The following is an 18457-nucleotide window of genomic DNA, read 5'->3' as shown; positions in this document are numbered from 1 at the left end:
AAATTTGGGGTGTTCAAAGAATTTTTCATTATTCTTGTGGTCAGCTAAAAATTATTTTCATTCCTACCTGTCTTTATTTGCTGTCAAGCAGAATGGTTCAGAAACTGGAGAGCCACCTTGGCTGTCAGCTCCCAGCTCAACCTACCTAGCCCAGGCATACGTGCTTGCATAGAACAATGATGTGTCTTGGGAGGAGTCCCCAGGACAGCATGTAGTTGTTGTGTTAACTCTGGTATCTCACACTGCTGCAGGCAGAAGACTGGATCAGTGAGCGCATGCAGAAACTAGAGGATCCTTCCATACAAGACCCTAGCAGTCTGCAGGACAAAATGAAGCTGCTGCAGAAACATCAGGTCTTTGAGGCAGAGATTCTAGCAAATGAAGAAATCATCACAGCTGTTAATAAGGTAACACTCTTTCACCCTGCTAGTGTTTTCACAGATTATTGCTGGTTATCCGGAGAAGGGCAGATAGTTGAAATGAAAAGGAAGGGAAAGCTTGTTCACCACTTCTGTCTCAGTTATCCCTCTTGTGTGACAAGAACCCAGTTGCTATGCCATGGAAACGTAATACTGTTAACTTACAATAGAGAGATTTGTTAATTGCTCTATCCAGGGAATTACTATCTTTCCTTATTGCCCAAATAGGGAGATATCACTGACTTCTTCCTTGCCTGGGGTGATTACTCCTACAAAAGTTAAATAGGATTTCATGCCCAGTTTGTGAACAATCTTGTTGAAACTGGATGAATCACATAGCTGAAGGGCACAATCATCTCTAATACCTGTCTTGGTGCTTCCTCTCCATGAAGGTAATTCCTGGAAGGGAAATACTCAAATCCTAGTGTTCTTGATTCCTTCCAGATGTAAAAGCTTTCCAGCTGAGCAGTATCATTTGGGCAATGGGAATTTACATTAGTAATCTATTGTGCAGGCCAGGTTAGGAAAGTAAGAGAGTCCTTCTAGAAAGCTCATGTAACATGGTAATCACATTAAAAATTAGTAGCAACCTTAATTTCTAATTTCTTTTTCTGAATGTGAAGAAAGGAGAAGCCCTGGTATCAAAAGGCCACCCAAAATCAGCAGAGATCCGTCGCCGGGTCCGCATGCTTCAGGAGTGTTGGGAGAAGTTGAAGAGAGCTGTTGCTGCTCGTGGAAAGATGCTGGAGGATAGTCGGGACTTCCTGGAGTTTCTGCAGAAGGTGGACCAGGTGGAAGCCTGGATCAGGGAGAAGGTAAATGAATTCTAGTATTTAGCCCAAGCAGCACACTAGAGACTTGCTATTTAGCAGTGAACATCTGATAAATGTGTTATCTTCCAGGGTATTTTCTTAGTGGCTTTTGCCTGGAGAATCATTACATGTTCTACAAACAATATGAAAAGAACAATTCAACAAATTCTAGAAATTTTCTGGAGTGTTACCGTGCCAGAGTCAGTTGGACAGTATTAGCGCATGTTCCCATGTAAAATGTGCACATAGAGATTGTGATTATCATGGTCATCCCGTGTGTCACTATCGAGATAGAGAAATGAAAGCAGGCTAGGATGGAAGAGACTTGAAGCTTTTGCCAAGCAGGCACTCTCATTGTGTACCGAATGTGAAAGTTTCACTTTGCAAGAATGAAGGGAGTTTCACTTGATCCACTTGATACAAAGATCAGCAGCATCCACACTCGTTGCTTTCTGACCTCGCCGAAGTGGGAAGCTAGGTGTGGCTGGGTAAGGAGTCCGATATAATTAAACTCAGTAACAGCAGACTGTTATTAAGTAAGGGATTCTGTATTGTAGCGCTGGGGTAGCACTGGGGATAGCTCCACCATAAGTGCTGCAACCATCTGGCAGACTTTTGGAGACTATAAACCATAAAGTTATACATATTCGTAAGATTTCTGAGAAATCATTTACATATACATGAGACTTCCTGGAACTCGTTGATATATGCAAATGTCTGGTCTACATGTGCCGTTGTCTTCCCTGGTGGTCTTTGGATGGTCGTAGGGGTCTTCAGATGAAGGCTTGTAGTCTTCTTCACTGCGCCCACTGATTGACCTTTACTACTGCGCAAACTCAGTTCTGGGATCAATAGATAATATCCTTTGAGGCTATTGTTACCATCCTCTTGTAACTTTCTTATCTCTATGGTCAAGTGCATCCGTTCTCAAGATTGAGTTGTCTACCATGAGGTTATCCTGATCCCCCTTATCTTACACCCATCCCTTACCTTACAACCATCTGGATCCACTTCTGTTCAACTAAGTATCTAAGGTACACACAACATCTTCCTTGGTTTTGGGGCCTTAACCCTTCCACACTAAGTCTTCACTCAGAGATGACTTCCATAATCAGTAATAGATCGGAGAGGGTGTTGTGACCAAGTCTCATAATTATCTAAAGATCAGATCAGAAGAGACCACTTCAGAAGCTGTAGTTTGGTGATTGACAGATGCATCACAGAACTTACTCCATCAACATAAGCATTGGGTTGTGCTGTGATCTTATACTCTTAACCTGAATGTTTGCCTGTCTGCTGCTTATTTCCTCAGGAAGTCATGATTAATGTAGGCGATGTGGGAAATGACTATGAACACTGCCTGCAGCTCATGAAAAAGCTGAATGAGTTTCGTGGAGCATCATCAGGGGTAAGAGGTGTTTTCCATGCACATTTCTCACATGGCTGGAAGAAGCAATTAACTTTTCAGCCTAACAGTATATCCAGGTAGCAAATACAGTTACAGTACCCTGAGGAGGGGAAAGATGAGGAGGGTAGGAAGCATTGCCACTTTATAAGCTATTAACAAAGACAGAATTTTCCCTCATTGTGCCTTCTGCTTTGATGATGTCGTGGCAGAGCTGTCAGGCGCCCATGACGCAACCTAGAATTTTTGATTGCATTACGTGACTGGAAAGCTGTCTGTGTGAGCCTGAATTTGAGCACATTTGCAGTTTGGTTCATGCAGTCTGCAGAGTCACAGTGAGTTCCATCCAAAAGTGCATTAAAATTATTATTTCAGCCACGTTTGTTTGAATCAGAAAGTTGATACAGACCTTCCATGAAGAAGCCTGTAAAATAATTGACCGCTTTCTCCATTTCTCTCCTTTATTTCTGCCTTCCTGTTGTCCTGAGAAACAGTCAACTTTCTCATATTCCTCCATTCAAATGAAACATGTTTATTTGGGGGCCTTTGTTTATACCGCACGTGTGTTTAGTCATGAATCGTAATGTTAATAAGTGGACATTTAGTAAAATAGAGCAATGGATAACACTTTGGGTAGCAGCCACGTGACAAGATAGCTGCACAGTTCACCCCTCTGTGCTAAGATCTCTGACCCTGTTTTGTGGTGCTGAGTCATACCAGCTGCCTCTCTGGCCCCAGCGAGATGTGCTAACCTGGGCACCAAACCTGGAACCTTGAGAACCCTGGGGAACAGGTCCTGCCACAGCCAGGGCCCTCTATGATACGCTTCAGCTCCCACCATGAGAGCTGTGAGGCCGTACATCGAGGGGATGCGTTTGCCGCAGCCTCTGGTTCTCTCTGTGTGCACGGCTACAGATGTGGACTGACAGGTGTGAGAGTCACGCAAGAAAGATTGCTGTGCTGATTTGCTAGTCTGGAAGCTGTGAGGAAGGTCTGGAAAGAGGTATATTAGGACTTTGTGTCTACTCTATGTTCTTTTCTAATATTTATTATCCTTTGCCTGTTAGCTTATTGCCGATTCCTGTTATGGTAGCTCCCATCTTCTATTTTTGTTGCCTAAAAGCAGAAGGAGACAATCCTGTTCTGTGGAAAGTAACAGTACAGATATGCCTCACACCTGGAAGAAAAGCCTTGTCTCCCCTTTCCAGAGCCTGGCAGAATTTCCTGTGACAGTGCATTAGTAGTTGATTTAGGTAGAGGGTCAAAATACTCAGCTTCAGCACGAGGGCATTAGTGAAGAGACCTTCGCTGGCCCTTCAGTCCTCACCAGCTGAACTGTGAGCTAAGGGATGGAGCAAGGGCTCTGCTACAGGTTGTACCATCCAAAAGAAGGATGCTGAAAGATGCAGGAACACCCCAGTTCTCTAGTCAGATAACACTCTAAATAGGAAGGTCTCCTTAAACCAAGGCAGATTTTATGTCTGCAGGAAACTCTTAGCCTTAGATGCTGTCAGCGTGTAGCCACTGCTCCTCTGCCACTGTGAACACGACTCCTGCAGAAAAAGGCTGGGACAGTGACACCCTCATGGCTAATGCTTAGTTATACACTGCTTCACAGGTGATACACACAGAAGCAGGCAGGTCCTGGCACAGCATGTCCAGCCAGCCAGTCTCGGTTTCCACAGTAGGCAGATCTGAGATCAGGGTAGGGAGCAATCATCCTGCGTTGATGGCAGCCAGATTTTCTACTCGTATTCTGTCACATTGTGCTGCTGTTACTTCCCAGGAGAGGCGACTACAGGGTTTCTGAAGAATATCTGGCTGGTCTGCTGGTTTCTCTTGTTTACTTTATGGCTCTGTATAATTGTAAAGCACATATGGAAGCATGCACATTGGTTTGGACGTAGCATAAATAAAACACAAATGGAGTCAGTACTTCTGTTAACAGTGTGCTGGCATCCTGCAGCTGTGTTTCTACTACACCAGTGATTAATGTCTCCCTGCCAAGCTTGTGATTTACTGGTCTTAGAAAAACAGAGAATGTTTTTGAATCTTAGAGTAGTGTTCAGTGTTGGCTGTCCATCATGCGCCAAAAAAACAATTATTCCACTATAGTCCAGATGATACGTGCAATGTGCAAATATTATCCTTTCTTTGGTACATACCCGGGAAGCAAATTGCCTTGAAGACTCTGTATACCTTTTAAAATGCAGTGGTGTTGCTTTAGAAGAAAGCGCAACGGCATGGGCTGTCTGGGTTTCTTAGGTCTGTAGATTTTAAGCCTGTTGTCCACAGTACAGAAGGCACTTCTGGACAGAAGCCTGTCTAGAAAAAAAGCGAGTACTGGCACACATCAGCAGTTCCTCAACAGCCACCTATGTTTCTTCAGCAAATGAGCCCCTGCTGGGATTCCTGGCTTAGAAATGAAGCTCCAAGGGTCCTCATTTAGACCTAGATCATTGTTGTATTTGTAGTCATTGATGTTCTTCCTTGCCTTTACTGTCTTCTCATCAGGGACTGGTAACACCAGCAGTTGTAGCAGAGCAAAGCCCATGTGTCTGAAATGTTTGGTAGTGAGGTAAATCTCTTGCTTGTTGCTGTGACTGCTGGTTTTCACGTTGCAGTGGAAAACTCAGTAACAAGCATTTCAAACATACACCTTTGTTCCTTTTCTGACTTTACAGGAGATGACAGTGGATGATGCTCACATCAAGGCTATCAATACGCTGGCCATGAAATTGGAGAGACAGAACAAGGAAGAAACAAAGACGATATACGAGCGCCGGAAGCAGCTCAGCGAGAAGTGAGTATGCTTTTAAAGCTTCTGTGTAAAGCGAAAACAAGAAGGGAAGATGAGGTGTCTTGGGCTGGGGTAAATGGGGGATTTGCAACGTGTATTTCCTTCTTTAATATCATGACTACTAGCCATCAGACACTGGAGTTGCCTTCTGAGACTGTCAGAGCAGTTAGCCAGAAGGATTTCTAATCCAGCAGGGGCAAAGTTGTGTTTCTAGCCTTGGAGGCAAACATGCCACTTTACAGCACTTCACACACTAGATCCATGAAGCTTCCATCTGTGCACATAGTTGTCCTGGTGAAACGCATATTGCTTTTGCTACTTCACAGCCCACTAGCTAAGAACCAAAAGCATGAACTTAGGGATTGTGAGGTTATTGAGAGTTTAGGGAAACCGAATTGGTACTTTTTAGCTTTTAACCCCCAAACCATCCTGAAAACTTGGAATAAATATAGCCAGCTAGTCTTGTCAGGCTGATGCTTTATCTCTGTGATGTGTCCCCTGTTGTGGGGAATTCGAGATCAATACATAAGGTAGTTCAGAAATCCTGTCTTTTACTTAGATCTGAGCATTATGAAACTCAGCTGTAGAAATCCTTACCTCTGTAATGCACCTCTAAAGTATTCTTTTCAATAAAAGGTGGAACAGTTTCCATGGTAACCTGAATGCATACAGGAAGAAGTTAGAGGGAGCTCTAGAGATTCATGCCTTAATCAGAGAAATTGACGACATCACAGAGAGAATTACTGAGAAGGTAAGTTCTCAGATTTTGACTAATTGAAATGGGAAGATGTTATATTTGGCCAACAGTGATAAACCTAGGCGTGCCCATTGCTAGAGGGATACTGAGTATCCAGCAGTGACCTTTGATAGTTGTCTGTGTATCAGGTTTGTAGGAAGGCTGAAATGTCATTAAACACTGCAGATCACCAACTTTAAGGCATTCACAGCTAAAAAGGTACATTTGAACTGTATTGTGAGAAATGACACAGTAGAGTCTGCAATAAAAAGGGATCTCTCTTTACCTAATGAGAGGTTACAAAGGAGATGAAGCCGGACTCTTCTTGGAGGTTCATAGTGAAACAGGCAGAGTCAGTGTGTACAAATGGCAACAAGAAAAGTTCCAAATAGATGTAAAGTGGAAAAAAAAACCCACAACGAGAGTGATCAAACACTGGAACAAGTTACCTGGAGAGACTGTGGGTTCTCTATCCTTGGAAACATCCAAATCTCATCTAGCAATCTCATCTAAGGTGGCCCTGCTTTGGGCAGGAGTTGGACTAGATGATGTTCAGAGGACCCTTCCAAACTAAATTATTTTGTGATTCTAATTAATGGTCTCTTGTCAAAAGGTATTGCCTAAAATACTTTTAGTATTAGGTGAGTAGTTGCTATATCCAAAGTAGTCATCCATGGTTTCTTCCACAGTCAATAGAAAGAAGCAGGTACTTCTAGAGCTCAGTGCGTCTGACCTATTTCAGATGTCCTCTTGAGGATGGGATAAAACATGTTCCAGCAGTCTGTCTTTCCACTAACTGTAAGGAGAATTACACAAGTAATTAAGTTGCAGCTTCTTTGCATTTGTGAACTTCTCCATGTGGTCTGGTGAATCCTTCCACAGGGAACGAACACAGGCAGATGCAGTAAGTAGGATAGAAATCGGAGAAGCTAAGGGACTGGTGTCTGGTTTTTGCTGTGTTACTGACGCAGGTGTGCACCTCCTTCAGACAGTGCTGAGCCAAGATGGTTCTGAATACCATAGCCAGTTAGATGAGCCACCATAGAGCTTTTTCTGAATTATCTCCTTAGCTTGAATATAGCGATTTCTATTGATCCAGATTCAAAGCTAGCTCATTCAACAGTAGCTTGCATAGCTCTCCCTGCTGTGCAATGCAGACATGTTAAATGTGCATTTGAGGAGTTGTATAAAAATCGTATTCCTTCAGATAATCGAGGTAAAAATGCATATCTGGGATCATAATTTTGAGATTAATAGAAGAAAAAGGCTCTATAAAGCCCAATTATTTCATCCACATAACTAATGATACTAATTTAATTGTAAGTCAGTAGGCAGATACTTAAGGTTACAAGGTTGTTGGTTTGAAGTTTTTATAACTTCTACAAATGCGTTCTTCATTGTATGGGATTTCATTTCTCTTAGGATTCTGAGTGTGAATTTTATAAAACATGCTTGAAAATTTATGTGCCACATTTCAATGGGAAATATTTGGCTGTTTTGGTGTAAGGGAAAAAAGGGAAAAGAAAGACTGAGAAATGCAGGGAAGCATTCCTGTCTTTGTTTTACATGTGAATGGCCAAAGGCACCTTACATAGAATTGCCACTGTTCAAAGAGTTGTAAATTCTTGTTCAGTCTGTGTAAGGAGTGCAGACAAGGTGCCCTGTTGATAAGAACATTCAGGAGGCAATACAAAAAAGTGAGGGAGGAGACTATTTGAAAGAATTATGATATGATCCTTTTGCTTTTTGTCATCTTCACCATTTGCATCTGCCCCCTCCAGAGTGTACTGATACAAGCCCTGGATTATGGGAAAGATGTGGAAAGTGTGGAAAACCTGATTCGAAGGCATGAAGAAATGGAGAGAGAAATTAGCGTTATTAAGTCCAAAATGGAGGTAAGAAATTAGGAAGTGTAGAGGATACTGTAAAAAAGTTTGTATTTGCTTCTTGGGAACAGTACAACAATCAGCATGATTTACTAGTGTGAATTGCACTGCAATGCAAATGCAGCACAATTTTTTTCCCGGTAAGATACTGTGCTGCTTAATCCTACTTTATTATATCAAATTATATTCTTTTAATGCAACAAATCTAAGAAAAGTCCATTTTTAACATGTTAGCTGATTCTCTGGTCCTCACCTACAAGCCAGACTGGACTTTTTGACACTTGAAAAGTGTGGAATCCAAATTAAACTCTACATCTTTCCCTCAGTTTCTGTACTGATTTGAACCAAAATCACGACTCTAGTTCTGTTTAGAACTAAAATGCAAATCCCACAGTATATGTAGTTTTCTTACACACACATCAAAACCAGAACTCTTTGGTTCTAATTACCTGCCTGATCAGCTCTGGCTTTTTTGAAATGACCAGTTTGCATCGTTTAGGACTAATGTTGAGTGTTAAATATGGGTCTGACTTCCTATGTAATGGCATATTTTTTAATAAAAAGAGATGTTTTCAGCTAAACCACAGAAGCAGAAATCTTATGTCAACTTCTCATGGTTTTCACTGTTGGTTACAGCTTTAAGCCTCTTCATATAGAACTTATTTTTGCAAACTTTCCCTAAACTTTTTTCTTCGCTGTAGTATGCAAATGGTGACTATGTGTGTGATACCTTAACACATTGTGACTTTGTTAGCCAATTTTCATATGAAAAGTGGGTGATGACTCGTCAACATTCCACAGATAGCATTAGCAAGGCTGTGCAGAGGCGTGCTGCATGGAAACAAAGATGAGCAAGGTTTGGGTTTGGTGTGGGGGTGTCTTGTGGGGTTTTTTTTCCATGCTATCACAAATACCATGTACAAAGTATAATATTTGTACTTTTCCTATGGATTAAAACCAGTCTGGCATATTCTCCTTTCTGCATGATTAAAATTCTTCATTTTCATCAATTTGATGGAGTTTTACAAGAAAGATAACAACTTTAAACCCGGGTTGGTGAGTGTTCATTACTGTTTATCAGGCTGTGTTAAGGAAAACAGCATCAACTAGAAGTCTGCACTGAAAATTGCGTTTTGATGCTGCTGTTAGCTGAGATAGATACAAAAGATTTCTGAGTCTTCTGCTGAAAGGCAAATCTGGTTGCTTCTGTGTACTGCCACATATTCATGGGGTTTTTTACCCTTAGATTAAGCTAATAGAGGTTACAATTAGCACTTCATTGTCCTCTATGTTTGTCTCTATTCTGCAAAACTACTTACTTAATTGTAAATTTAACATTTGTGCATGTAAAGGAACACACACTTCTCTTTCTTCACCTGGGTGATTGCACAATGCATATAGTAAGTCCCTTTGTGTATTTTGTTATTTTAAGTATCTGGTTTTGAAAACTGGGATCTTAAAATGAACTACTCCTGAAAGGCAAACTCAGAACAAATACAAGCTCTTGGCATAAATTCACCCCACTGTAAATCTCTTCCCAGCCATTGGAATTGGAATCTTTCCGCCTTTCCACAAGGAATCCGTCCATAAATGTCAAACTGACTATGAAGCAACAGGAGATGAAAAACAACTGGCTACGACTCCAGGGACAGGCCAAACAAAGGTAAGACTTCTGATGATCTGTGTACCTCTTGGGAGGAGCACAGTTGCTCCCTGGGGTCTCAAATCGACTTGCTGGAGGCCTTATAAAAGTTTTTGAGGATCCTTTACAAAGTTTATATAGGCAGCTAAGGCACCTGCATTGGAATAAGTGTGACTTAGTACAAGAAAAGTTCCACTGATGTGACTCTGGGAAAACTAATACAGTGAGTTTGTGGTTTATCCCACTAAATAATGTTACTAAAATTCCTCCAGATGATCCAGTTGAATCTATCATGAAGCCTTTGTGAAAGACTTACTTTTGAATGGTTCTAGAAGATTTCTTTTCTCTTGAAGCTTTCCCGAACAAGAAAGACTTAGGCCTGAGCTGTAATCATTGCTGAAAGCAACAGCTAGGAAGGCTTTTTAACCCTTCTTGTCCTAATGAACTGGCATAGAAAATGAGGTGTGCTTGTTATCTCCAATGCAGCATGCATCACCTGTGATTTTGGTTTGACCATTAGGAGCTGTAACAGAAAGCTAGGAGGCTTGAATTCACTTCATACGACTTCTCCTTGGATACCTTCCTCTGCAAATGGGGAGGGAGAGGCAGCTAGATAATTCTGTGTTGGATAATAGTGAACTGCACATTGTGTGGCAGGAAGGAGAAGCTGGCAGCCTCGTATCGGTTGCAGAAGTTTAACTTGGAGATGAAGGAGATGCTAGATTGGACCCAAAACATCAGAGGTTTGATGGAAGCGAGGGGGCTTCCTAAAAGCGCAAATGAAGCAGAAAGCATGATTGAGGAGCATCAGGAGAGAAAGGCAAGTATCATTTTTGCTTCCAGTTATACTGGGAATATTTCCAATGGGAGTTAATTGCTGCAGACATAGCAGAATTTTGCTGCATGCACCTGTCAATAACATGGTGAAAAGACTGTTTTCAGTAACAGGGTAGAAGCAGAAGTCACCTACGTATTGACAGAACATTTACCACATGGGCTGTTTGGCAGCTCATGTCTCTGCAAAGGGCGTCAGAAAGCCCCGTTAGCTCTTGTCTGTAACTGCTGTCCAACCCTATAGGTAAAAAGCTGGGTCAGTATCAAAACACACTCACTGCTGATCTCTTTATCGAGATTACCAAAAAATTAATGCCAGTTAATTCTAGCTTTGAGTTAGATTTTGTCATGCAAACTCCATTTGCCTGGGAGGAAAACAGCAGTTTGTCTAACACTGGGCAGTAAGTTACCATTGGATGGTACTACACATTCAGTTCTGAAACACTTCGTATCCCAGTACTGATTACCACATGATCTTTTGGTGGCTTATTTGGCTAATATTTTTGGTGAATTTTCTAAAAGGAGTTATATTGTTAATTAACCCTAGAAAACCATTAATATTTTGCTTTTTCCCAAGCATCATAGCTATTTTTCAGCTGTTGGCTTTTCTTTGCAGTTATGTGGTTTTTTTTCTAAAAATCATGTTCCCAGAATCATGACTAATATCCAGTGCTTTGTGGGTCCCATTATTAGCACGAATGGTTTGTAAATTCTGATCAGTTTTCTAGACTTGAATTTAGTATGAAGTACCTGAAGTCATCTTCTTTTTCAGAGTCTTCCACTTTAACAATGCTCTCTCATGTCACAGATGTAACCATGTTTTTGCTAATAATTCTTTGTCCCAATAGGAATACCCAAACACACTGATGTGTACTCCAAATTTAGATGGTAGCAAGATCTAAGGCTTTAGTATCTGTTAGTAAACAGAAAAGCAGGAATCCAGGCAATATGTTCTTTTGTATTGGGGTGACTAAAATAATAGGCAAGTGGAGGGTGGTTTTTTTTTCATTCAGGTTAGTGGCTCAAACCAAACTTTTTAGGAGAGAATAGAGTTGAACACAAGTTGCTGATGCGAATTAAACAAATAGGATGGCTATCTTACAGTTTTGTTACTTATGATTGAACAGCATTACGCCCTAAACCCAGCAGTTAAATTTCAGACATTTAACAGTACATGTCATGGGTTTTATGGTGGTTTATGAGTTAATACATGGTATTATTTCACAGCATGGTTATTTTTATTTTCAAATCAGTTACATTAGGAATTCCACATTCAGTTTGCAGGGGTTGTGGTTGTTTGCAGTGCTTTCACCTTCAGGATTCAGTATGTAGGCATAACTTAATTCCTCAGGGTAAGGGCAAAAGTTAAATATATTTCATTTTAACACCACGGAATAAAGTAAACCAGTGTCTTTAATGTAATAATCTGATGCCATCTTATTTGGCAGGAGAGGAAAGTTTCTTATAAGAACCACCTTTATGTAGGAAGACTGGGAGGGTATGGTATTATGGGTGCTCAAAACGGTGTTCATTTATATCTAAGCATTTTCTAATCTGTTTCAAATTTAATCCCAATTTTGATTTGTATGAGACCAGTTGTTCCTAGAGCAGTATAGTCATTTATTGTCCATAATTGTTTTCTCTTAGGCAGTTCTGTGCTCTTTCAGTAACATAGCTCAAAGGTGAATGATTTTCCATACAAATATTAGTGTTGGAAAGTTACAGCCCATATTCTTCCCCTGAAGGCTTGTATTCTGAATAACTGGCGTTCTGTAAACCCTTGACATCAACGTTAGTAATATATTTTAGGAGGAGATTGAAGCACGAGTGGAAAGATTCAACTCTCTCAGTAACTATGGTCAAGAACTTGCCAATTCTGGTCACTACGCAACCCCTGAGATTCACCAGTCCCTCTCCAGACTACAGCAAGCCTGGTCTCAATTGATCCAAGCATGGCAGGAGCAATATAGAAAATTGTTTCAGGCACAAGTTTTACAGGTGAGTAGAAAAACATTCAGCAGAGAATGCACATGCCACTGACAGCTTTCCTCTGTATAAACAGCAAATTTCTAAGATGGTACAATGAAAGTTATACATTAAACACTGGGTATTATTAGTGTGTTTCACCGATTTCTGGGAGGCGTGCTGAGAGCCCAGCACCTTCAGTGATGGCAGGTCTTTAGAAATTGTGCCTTTACAAATCAAAGAAATTTCTGTGGCATATGTGCTCATATGTTTTTCAAAGGCTATAAAACTTAGTGAAATGCGATCAGACTGTCATGCAGCTGGCAAAAGGCATATACTTAAAATGGAACATCACTACCCTACCGAAGTCTATAACCTCACAGAAAAAACATGGAGACAAGCAAGTATTTTTTTTAAAAAAAAAAAAAAATCTGAAGAAAAATTTAGCATGGACAGAAATACTGTATTTCTTTCCCTGGCTTTTTTCTAAGAAAAGAACTGGTTTGGCTGCAGTTTTCCAGAAATACTTCCCTGTAACAGTCATCTCACTTTCAAAATTTCTGCTCAGATGGCTTGTTGGCAAAAGTTAGAAATAGCTGAAATGGAGATTTTACAGTGGGGAATGTCAAGTACCTTAAATAACAACTGGTGCTACTAGTCCCATCTAAACTGCTTCATATATATATATATATATATATATATATATATATATATATATATATGCGCGAACTTAAGTCATGTGGACAGGGCTGATTTCACGCTTCTTTATGCATTACATTCTACTTATTTCAGACCATGTTAACCATCCTTTCTACTGGCCAGTTACCTCACACACAGCACTCTTCTACACTATCAGTAAGCAAGCTACCAGTACTTGTATTGTGTCCTATGTCTTAGACCCCCAAAAATGATACTATAAAGGAGAAAGTTACAATAATAATTGTTATGCATGTGGGTTTTGTAGCATCTAATGCTTATTGTCATGTAGTGCTATGCAGTTTGGGGTTTTTCAGCATACTCTGCCAAAGTCAGGTTTGCCTCTGCTTTACACCATGTTTATGACTGCTTTTTTTCCCCCTATACAGAAATTCTATGGCTATGTGGAACAGACTGAGAGCTGGCTCAGCAGCAAAGAGGCCTTCCTAGCTAATGAGGACTTAGGGGTAGGTGCTCTGAGAAATTAGTTTTCTCTGCAATCAGTCTGGAGGAAAGGGAGCTGTGAAGTATGATGATGTGCTCTGAACCTCCCTGTGATCTTTCTCCTTCTGAAGTTGCTGCTCTGTCTTGTTGACAGTTTAGGATCAGATTTCTTTCTTTGATAGTTTACAGAGGATAGGATTCTCAGCCTCAGGAGTAATGAAACAGTCCAACTACTCCAATTATAGCAGGAAAATGAGCCTGCATCTCTCTAGCTGGTCATATCTGACACAAATACACTTGCCAGCAGTGTGCAAATCATCACTGCTGTCATTGCTGATGCATCCGGCGTAGCTTTAAATTTACCTATCTCAGGTACCAGTAACACTGCAATAACTGAAACCGCAGACTGATGCATGGGTTGCAAAAGCTGTGCAGGATGCTGGATATACATCCTGATACTTAGCTTACCCTGCACCTTGTACAGGTAGTGCTACCAAATTAGTTGTGTCTGCAGGAACTACAATTACATTTCAGAGTTCGGTGTAGATATAATTGGTGCAAATAGTATGAAAAACATATAGTACTAGTGGCTGGTGTCTGTCTCTAATTTTCAGCCTGGAGGCATGTATTTATAGTCTCTCCATTGAGGTATATGAGTCTTAGAAGAAGCCACCGGTTTTCCAGTCATATGAAGCTCAGTAATGTACAGAAAATGCTCTGTGAGTACTTTTCCTTCCAATGACTCATGTAAGCACCCAGAAGTTTGGATAGTTTTTTTTTTTTTTTCTGTGCCATTTTGATGTGAGCTTTATTGCTTCCTTTAGAATAGTGGGAGATCAGAGTTTATTGTGGCAACAACATTTTGACACCACTGATTCTAAAATTAAAAGTGCAGAGGGGTGCTGAAAAGAGAACTCTGACTCATTAAGCTTGGGATTCACAAATGTTAAAGTAGTCAAATTCTGTGTTTCTCTCCAGATTAACTGTAATGTCAGACTCCAGTCCTCACATTCAGATCTGGATCTGAGCTCTTCCAAATTCCATGGGTTGAAACCGAGGCTCTAATTTTAATCTCATTCTATGATATATTTGTTCACTCTAACTGATCTCAGTCTGATGTCAGTTTGATCTCAGGTAACATGCAGAAGAAGCTAAGCATCAGCCATTAATTCAGTTTTGACACTGAAGGAATGGCCTCAGACCATGCATAGAACATTATTTAGGTCCCAAGTTTTGGATTCAGTGCCAGTAAATTTCAAAGACCAATACATTTTCTTGACAGCTTGCAAATGTGGGGTAAATGCCATTTAGTTTCTGGATTATGGGTGTTGCAGGTGAAAAAACTCTGACTGAAAACAGCTTCCCTTTGTTGAACTCTATCCAGGACTCAGTGTCTAGTGTGGAGAGCCTACAGCGGAAACACACGCAGTTTGAAAAAACCCTGGAAGCTCAGATGGAGAAAATTGATGAGATGGCTTCATTTGCTCAGCAGCTAATGCAGAACAAGCATTATGACTCGGACAACATCACCAACAGATGCCGGGCTGTTCTGAGGAGGTGAAGTCAAACCCTTCCCGTGTCAACCACCCATCTATTTTGCAGTGAGACTCTCCCCATGTAACTAATATCTTTAAATGATTTGAGAACCATAAACTGGTTTGCATTTACTCAGCTTTGCACTTTGCCCTGTGGTCTTGCCAAATTGGCCAGAGTCTAGTCAGTATTTCGTTAGGAGGTTTCTGAAATACAGTTGAGGGGGGAGTGTGATTCAGAAAAAGGCGTTGTAGTTCTGTATCCTGGCCTGGCCTTAGGGACAGTGTTGCAAAGAAAAGACAGAGGCCTGCTGTGCCATTAATACTTTATTATCTTTAAATACCATCAGGAAAGGTCATTTGCTACACGAGTGCTTTTTCACTGCTCTAATGGGGTTGATCTTAAAGCCCTGCTCAAACTGTCTGTTAGGGAATTTGCAGTTTTTCTGATCAGATCTTGCTCTTTCATGTGAATTACTTTTTCTCCTGGCACATTGCATATTTCTGATCTTAAGCAAATGCTGACAGTAGAAGCAGTTATATTCAGCGCTATGGCATATGAAAAGATATACGTAAAATTTATGAAGAGGGATTGAAGATCCATTATGATTCAAGTGAACATATGAATTTATTCATATGATCATACTATGCCATGCCTGCATTAACATGAATAAAGTGCTGCTTTGGAAAAACACTTGGAAAAAAGATGAAAGGATGTTGTAGTTTTGGTTTATCAGTGACAAATACCATCATACTCATAGGCTTTCTGTATAAGAAAGATACTGAATTTATGTTCTGTTGTACCCTGAAAGGCAATAATGGTGATTCCTAGAGGCAGATATCATATATACAGAATCTGTGTGTACTTTAAACATACCTATCTGCTAGTAAACCTTTCTATAGTGTCCTGAGCATCTTCTCTGATGGTCTAAATAATTGGAGGCTGCGTATTACGGACATTTCTCTCCTAGAGAATGGAGGGTTAGAGCATGTGTGGTTTAGAAATGAAAACTGAAAACTCTTATTCTGTCTAATTCATTCTGTGGCTTTTACACATCTGTCTTCATCTCAGAAAAGAGAAACTGCTGGAGAATGCTGCTGCTCGCAGACATCTGCTGGAGGAATCAAGGCTTCTGCAGAAGTTGCTGAGGAATTCCTTTGAGGTACAGTTACACAGGATTCATGGTATTCTGTTTTCTTAAAACATACTGCACTGCATAGATCTGAATCCCTGAAGGGATATACTGTGAGAAAAATCAAGGAAGTGAGTCTGGAATGGGATGGTATTGGGAAAGATGAGGATAAGAGTGAAGGGATATTTGTCTGCTTTCAAAGTCACAGCTTCCCTTCAGTCACCAGATGAAAAGATCTACTGTGAACTGGATGCCAGCAAAATGCAGAAGAAATAAAGGCATTAAAAAGGAATATGCTACCATTTTAAAATTCATGGGAAGAGACAGATCAGTTCTTTTCCTGTGAGATACTGATAGTGGGTTAGAAATAGGGAGATAATTGCCCTTTCTTTCCCATGCACACATGTGCCCATGCACTTTTTCACTGCTTGGGGACTGTCTCATGGAGACAGCCCCCTTTCCAGGTAACAGTGCTGGTGAACAGATACAGGGGTCACTTCATTATGAAAGATGGGAGGAGCTTTGGGAAGTAGAACCTCAGAAAGACAGCTCATTTGTGTCCCTGCTCACTGGTCCTGTGTTTTATACATATTAGAGGAGAGCCTTGACAGGTCGGAGCTGAAGAAACACTGGAGGTTTTTTCTACTTCTGTTCTTTCCTCTCCAAAGGTAGCTGCCTGGATCAATGAGAAGAATAGCATCGCCAAGGATGATAGCTGGAAGGATCCGAGCAACCTGCAGACCAAACTGCAGAAGCACCAGACTTTCCAGGCAGAGATCATGGCCAATAGAAATCGCCTGGACTCCATCAGATCTGTGAGAGAAACGGGGCTGATGGCAGGGGTGGGCACCTGGCCTGAAAGGCTCTGCGGGCAGGCTGAGTTACACGGATCTCAAGCAAGCGAGGGGTGATCACTGTCCCCTCGCTGACTTTGTTGACATTCTCTCTGAGGAGACTGGGAAGCTTATGCTTTTAGTCTGTCAGTTTCTTTCAGCTTCCCTCTTACTGTCTAGTGTGAGCTTGCTGTCTGTATTCGCTCTGCATGCAGTGGGAAGAGATGGGTGCCTTCAATGAAAAGGTCAATCCACTGACGTTAGGGACTTCTGTCTGGCATGAATGCCACTTCAGAGGTACACCTGTTTCTTTCCAGCAGGGAATCTGGCTGATTGGGAGCAGAACTTCAACAAGTCATGTAAAATGTATCCAACAAAAAGGATCAAGAAGAGTTTATAAGTGTTGCCTTCCCAGAGACGTGCTTGTAAGAGAGACAGGAGGGAAGTCTGACAAGCTTTGTCAGATGCTTGGCAAAAGCTGGGATCAGATGATGAGCTTGGAAGGACAGACTGTTACGTGTTTATTAACCTTATTTTCAGCACAGTGCTTCCTAGCTGTAGTTTGCAATAGATAACTAAGCAGTAGGGATAGATTCCCTCCTCAGACTCATCTGCATCCAGTATTGTAGAAACACACTCTCCCTTTCTTTTTTTTTTTAAAAAAAACTTTTTAACCCCTCTGTGTGCAGACACAACAGGGGAGTTTAGTAGTGTAGTTAACAATTCTTTTTAATCTGTTTTTAAGGAGTTGTTTGCACAATCTCTTTCTCATTATTTCCTGATGTCCTGTCTCTTTTGCTTTTTAGAGGAAAATTAACATCTGCTGTCCTGGTATAGCATCTTTCTCTTGCTGTGCCTCCTCTTCCCCATGGCAGTATGTAGAAATAGCTCAGTTTAGCTTTCGAAACCAAACTTGGTCCCAGCTTAGGATGTACCTACAGTCTCTTCTACCTGATGGAGGTCTTGCTGTGCCCCCTCTACCTCCTCCTCTGCCAATCTGTTTGGCAGCTGCAGCTCAGGGATGAGAAATGCAGACAGACTTTTGTAACATAATACAGTAGTGTAAAACTGTACATGGTTAAAAGAGGTTTTATTGTCTCATACAGGTGGTGCACTTGTATGAGATAGTGCTTTCTTAACATGCAGGGAAGGGAGTAGAAAAGGACAGGTGTCTGGGCAATCTCAAACAGTGATCATATAATGTGGGACGTGACAGAAAATACTGACTGCTTGCAAACTAGGCTCCCTGCCAACTTTTAGGCAACATAGCTGTTGCATAATGAAGATTCTCTCCACTCTTTGTCTTCTAGTATTGTTCTC

At 41.0% G+C, this 18457-nt stretch overlaps 1 protein-coding gene across 3 annotated transcripts in view; it reads left to right on the top strand.

Annotated features, from left to right (window-relative positions):
* SPTBN5 (spectrin beta, non-erythrocytic 5) overlaps window positions 1–18457 on the top strand; it is a 101667-nt gene that overhangs the window by 62946 nt on the left and 20264 nt on the right. For all 3 annotated transcript variants that reach the window (XM_040599967.1, XM_040599965.1, XM_040599966.1), the window contains 13 exons: window positions 252–407; window positions 1043–1234; window positions 2544–2639; window positions 5321–5439; window positions 6073–6187; window positions 7954–8067; window positions 9600–9721; window positions 10358–10520; window positions 12344–12532; window positions 13585–13662; window positions 15024–15196; window positions 16244–16334; window positions 16973–17119. In XM_040599967.1, coding sequence (XP_040455901.1) covers window positions 252–407; window positions 1043–1234; window positions 2544–2639; window positions 5321–5439; window positions 6073–6187; window positions 7954–8067; window positions 9600–9721; window positions 10358–10520; window positions 12344–12532; window positions 13585–13662; window positions 15024–15196; window positions 16244–16334; window positions 16973–17119 — 1755 coding nt within the window. The remainder of the gene's footprint in view (window positions 1–251; window positions 408–1042; window positions 1235–2543; window positions 2640–5320; window positions 5440–6072; window positions 6188–7953; window positions 8068–9599; window positions 9722–10357; window positions 10521–12343; window positions 12533–13584; window positions 13663–15023; window positions 15197–16243; window positions 16335–16972; window positions 17120–18457) is intronic.

This window comes from Falco naumanni, chromosome 7, assembly GCF_017639655.2.
Source record: "Falco naumanni isolate bFalNau1 chromosome 7, bFalNau1.pat, whole genome shotgun sequence".
NCBI classification, from domain to species: Eukaryota; Metazoa; Chordata; class Aves; order Falconiformes; family Falconidae; genus Falco; species Falco naumanni.
Note: the sequence above shows the minus strand (reverse complement) of the source record. Positions and strands in the feature narration are given on the sequence as shown.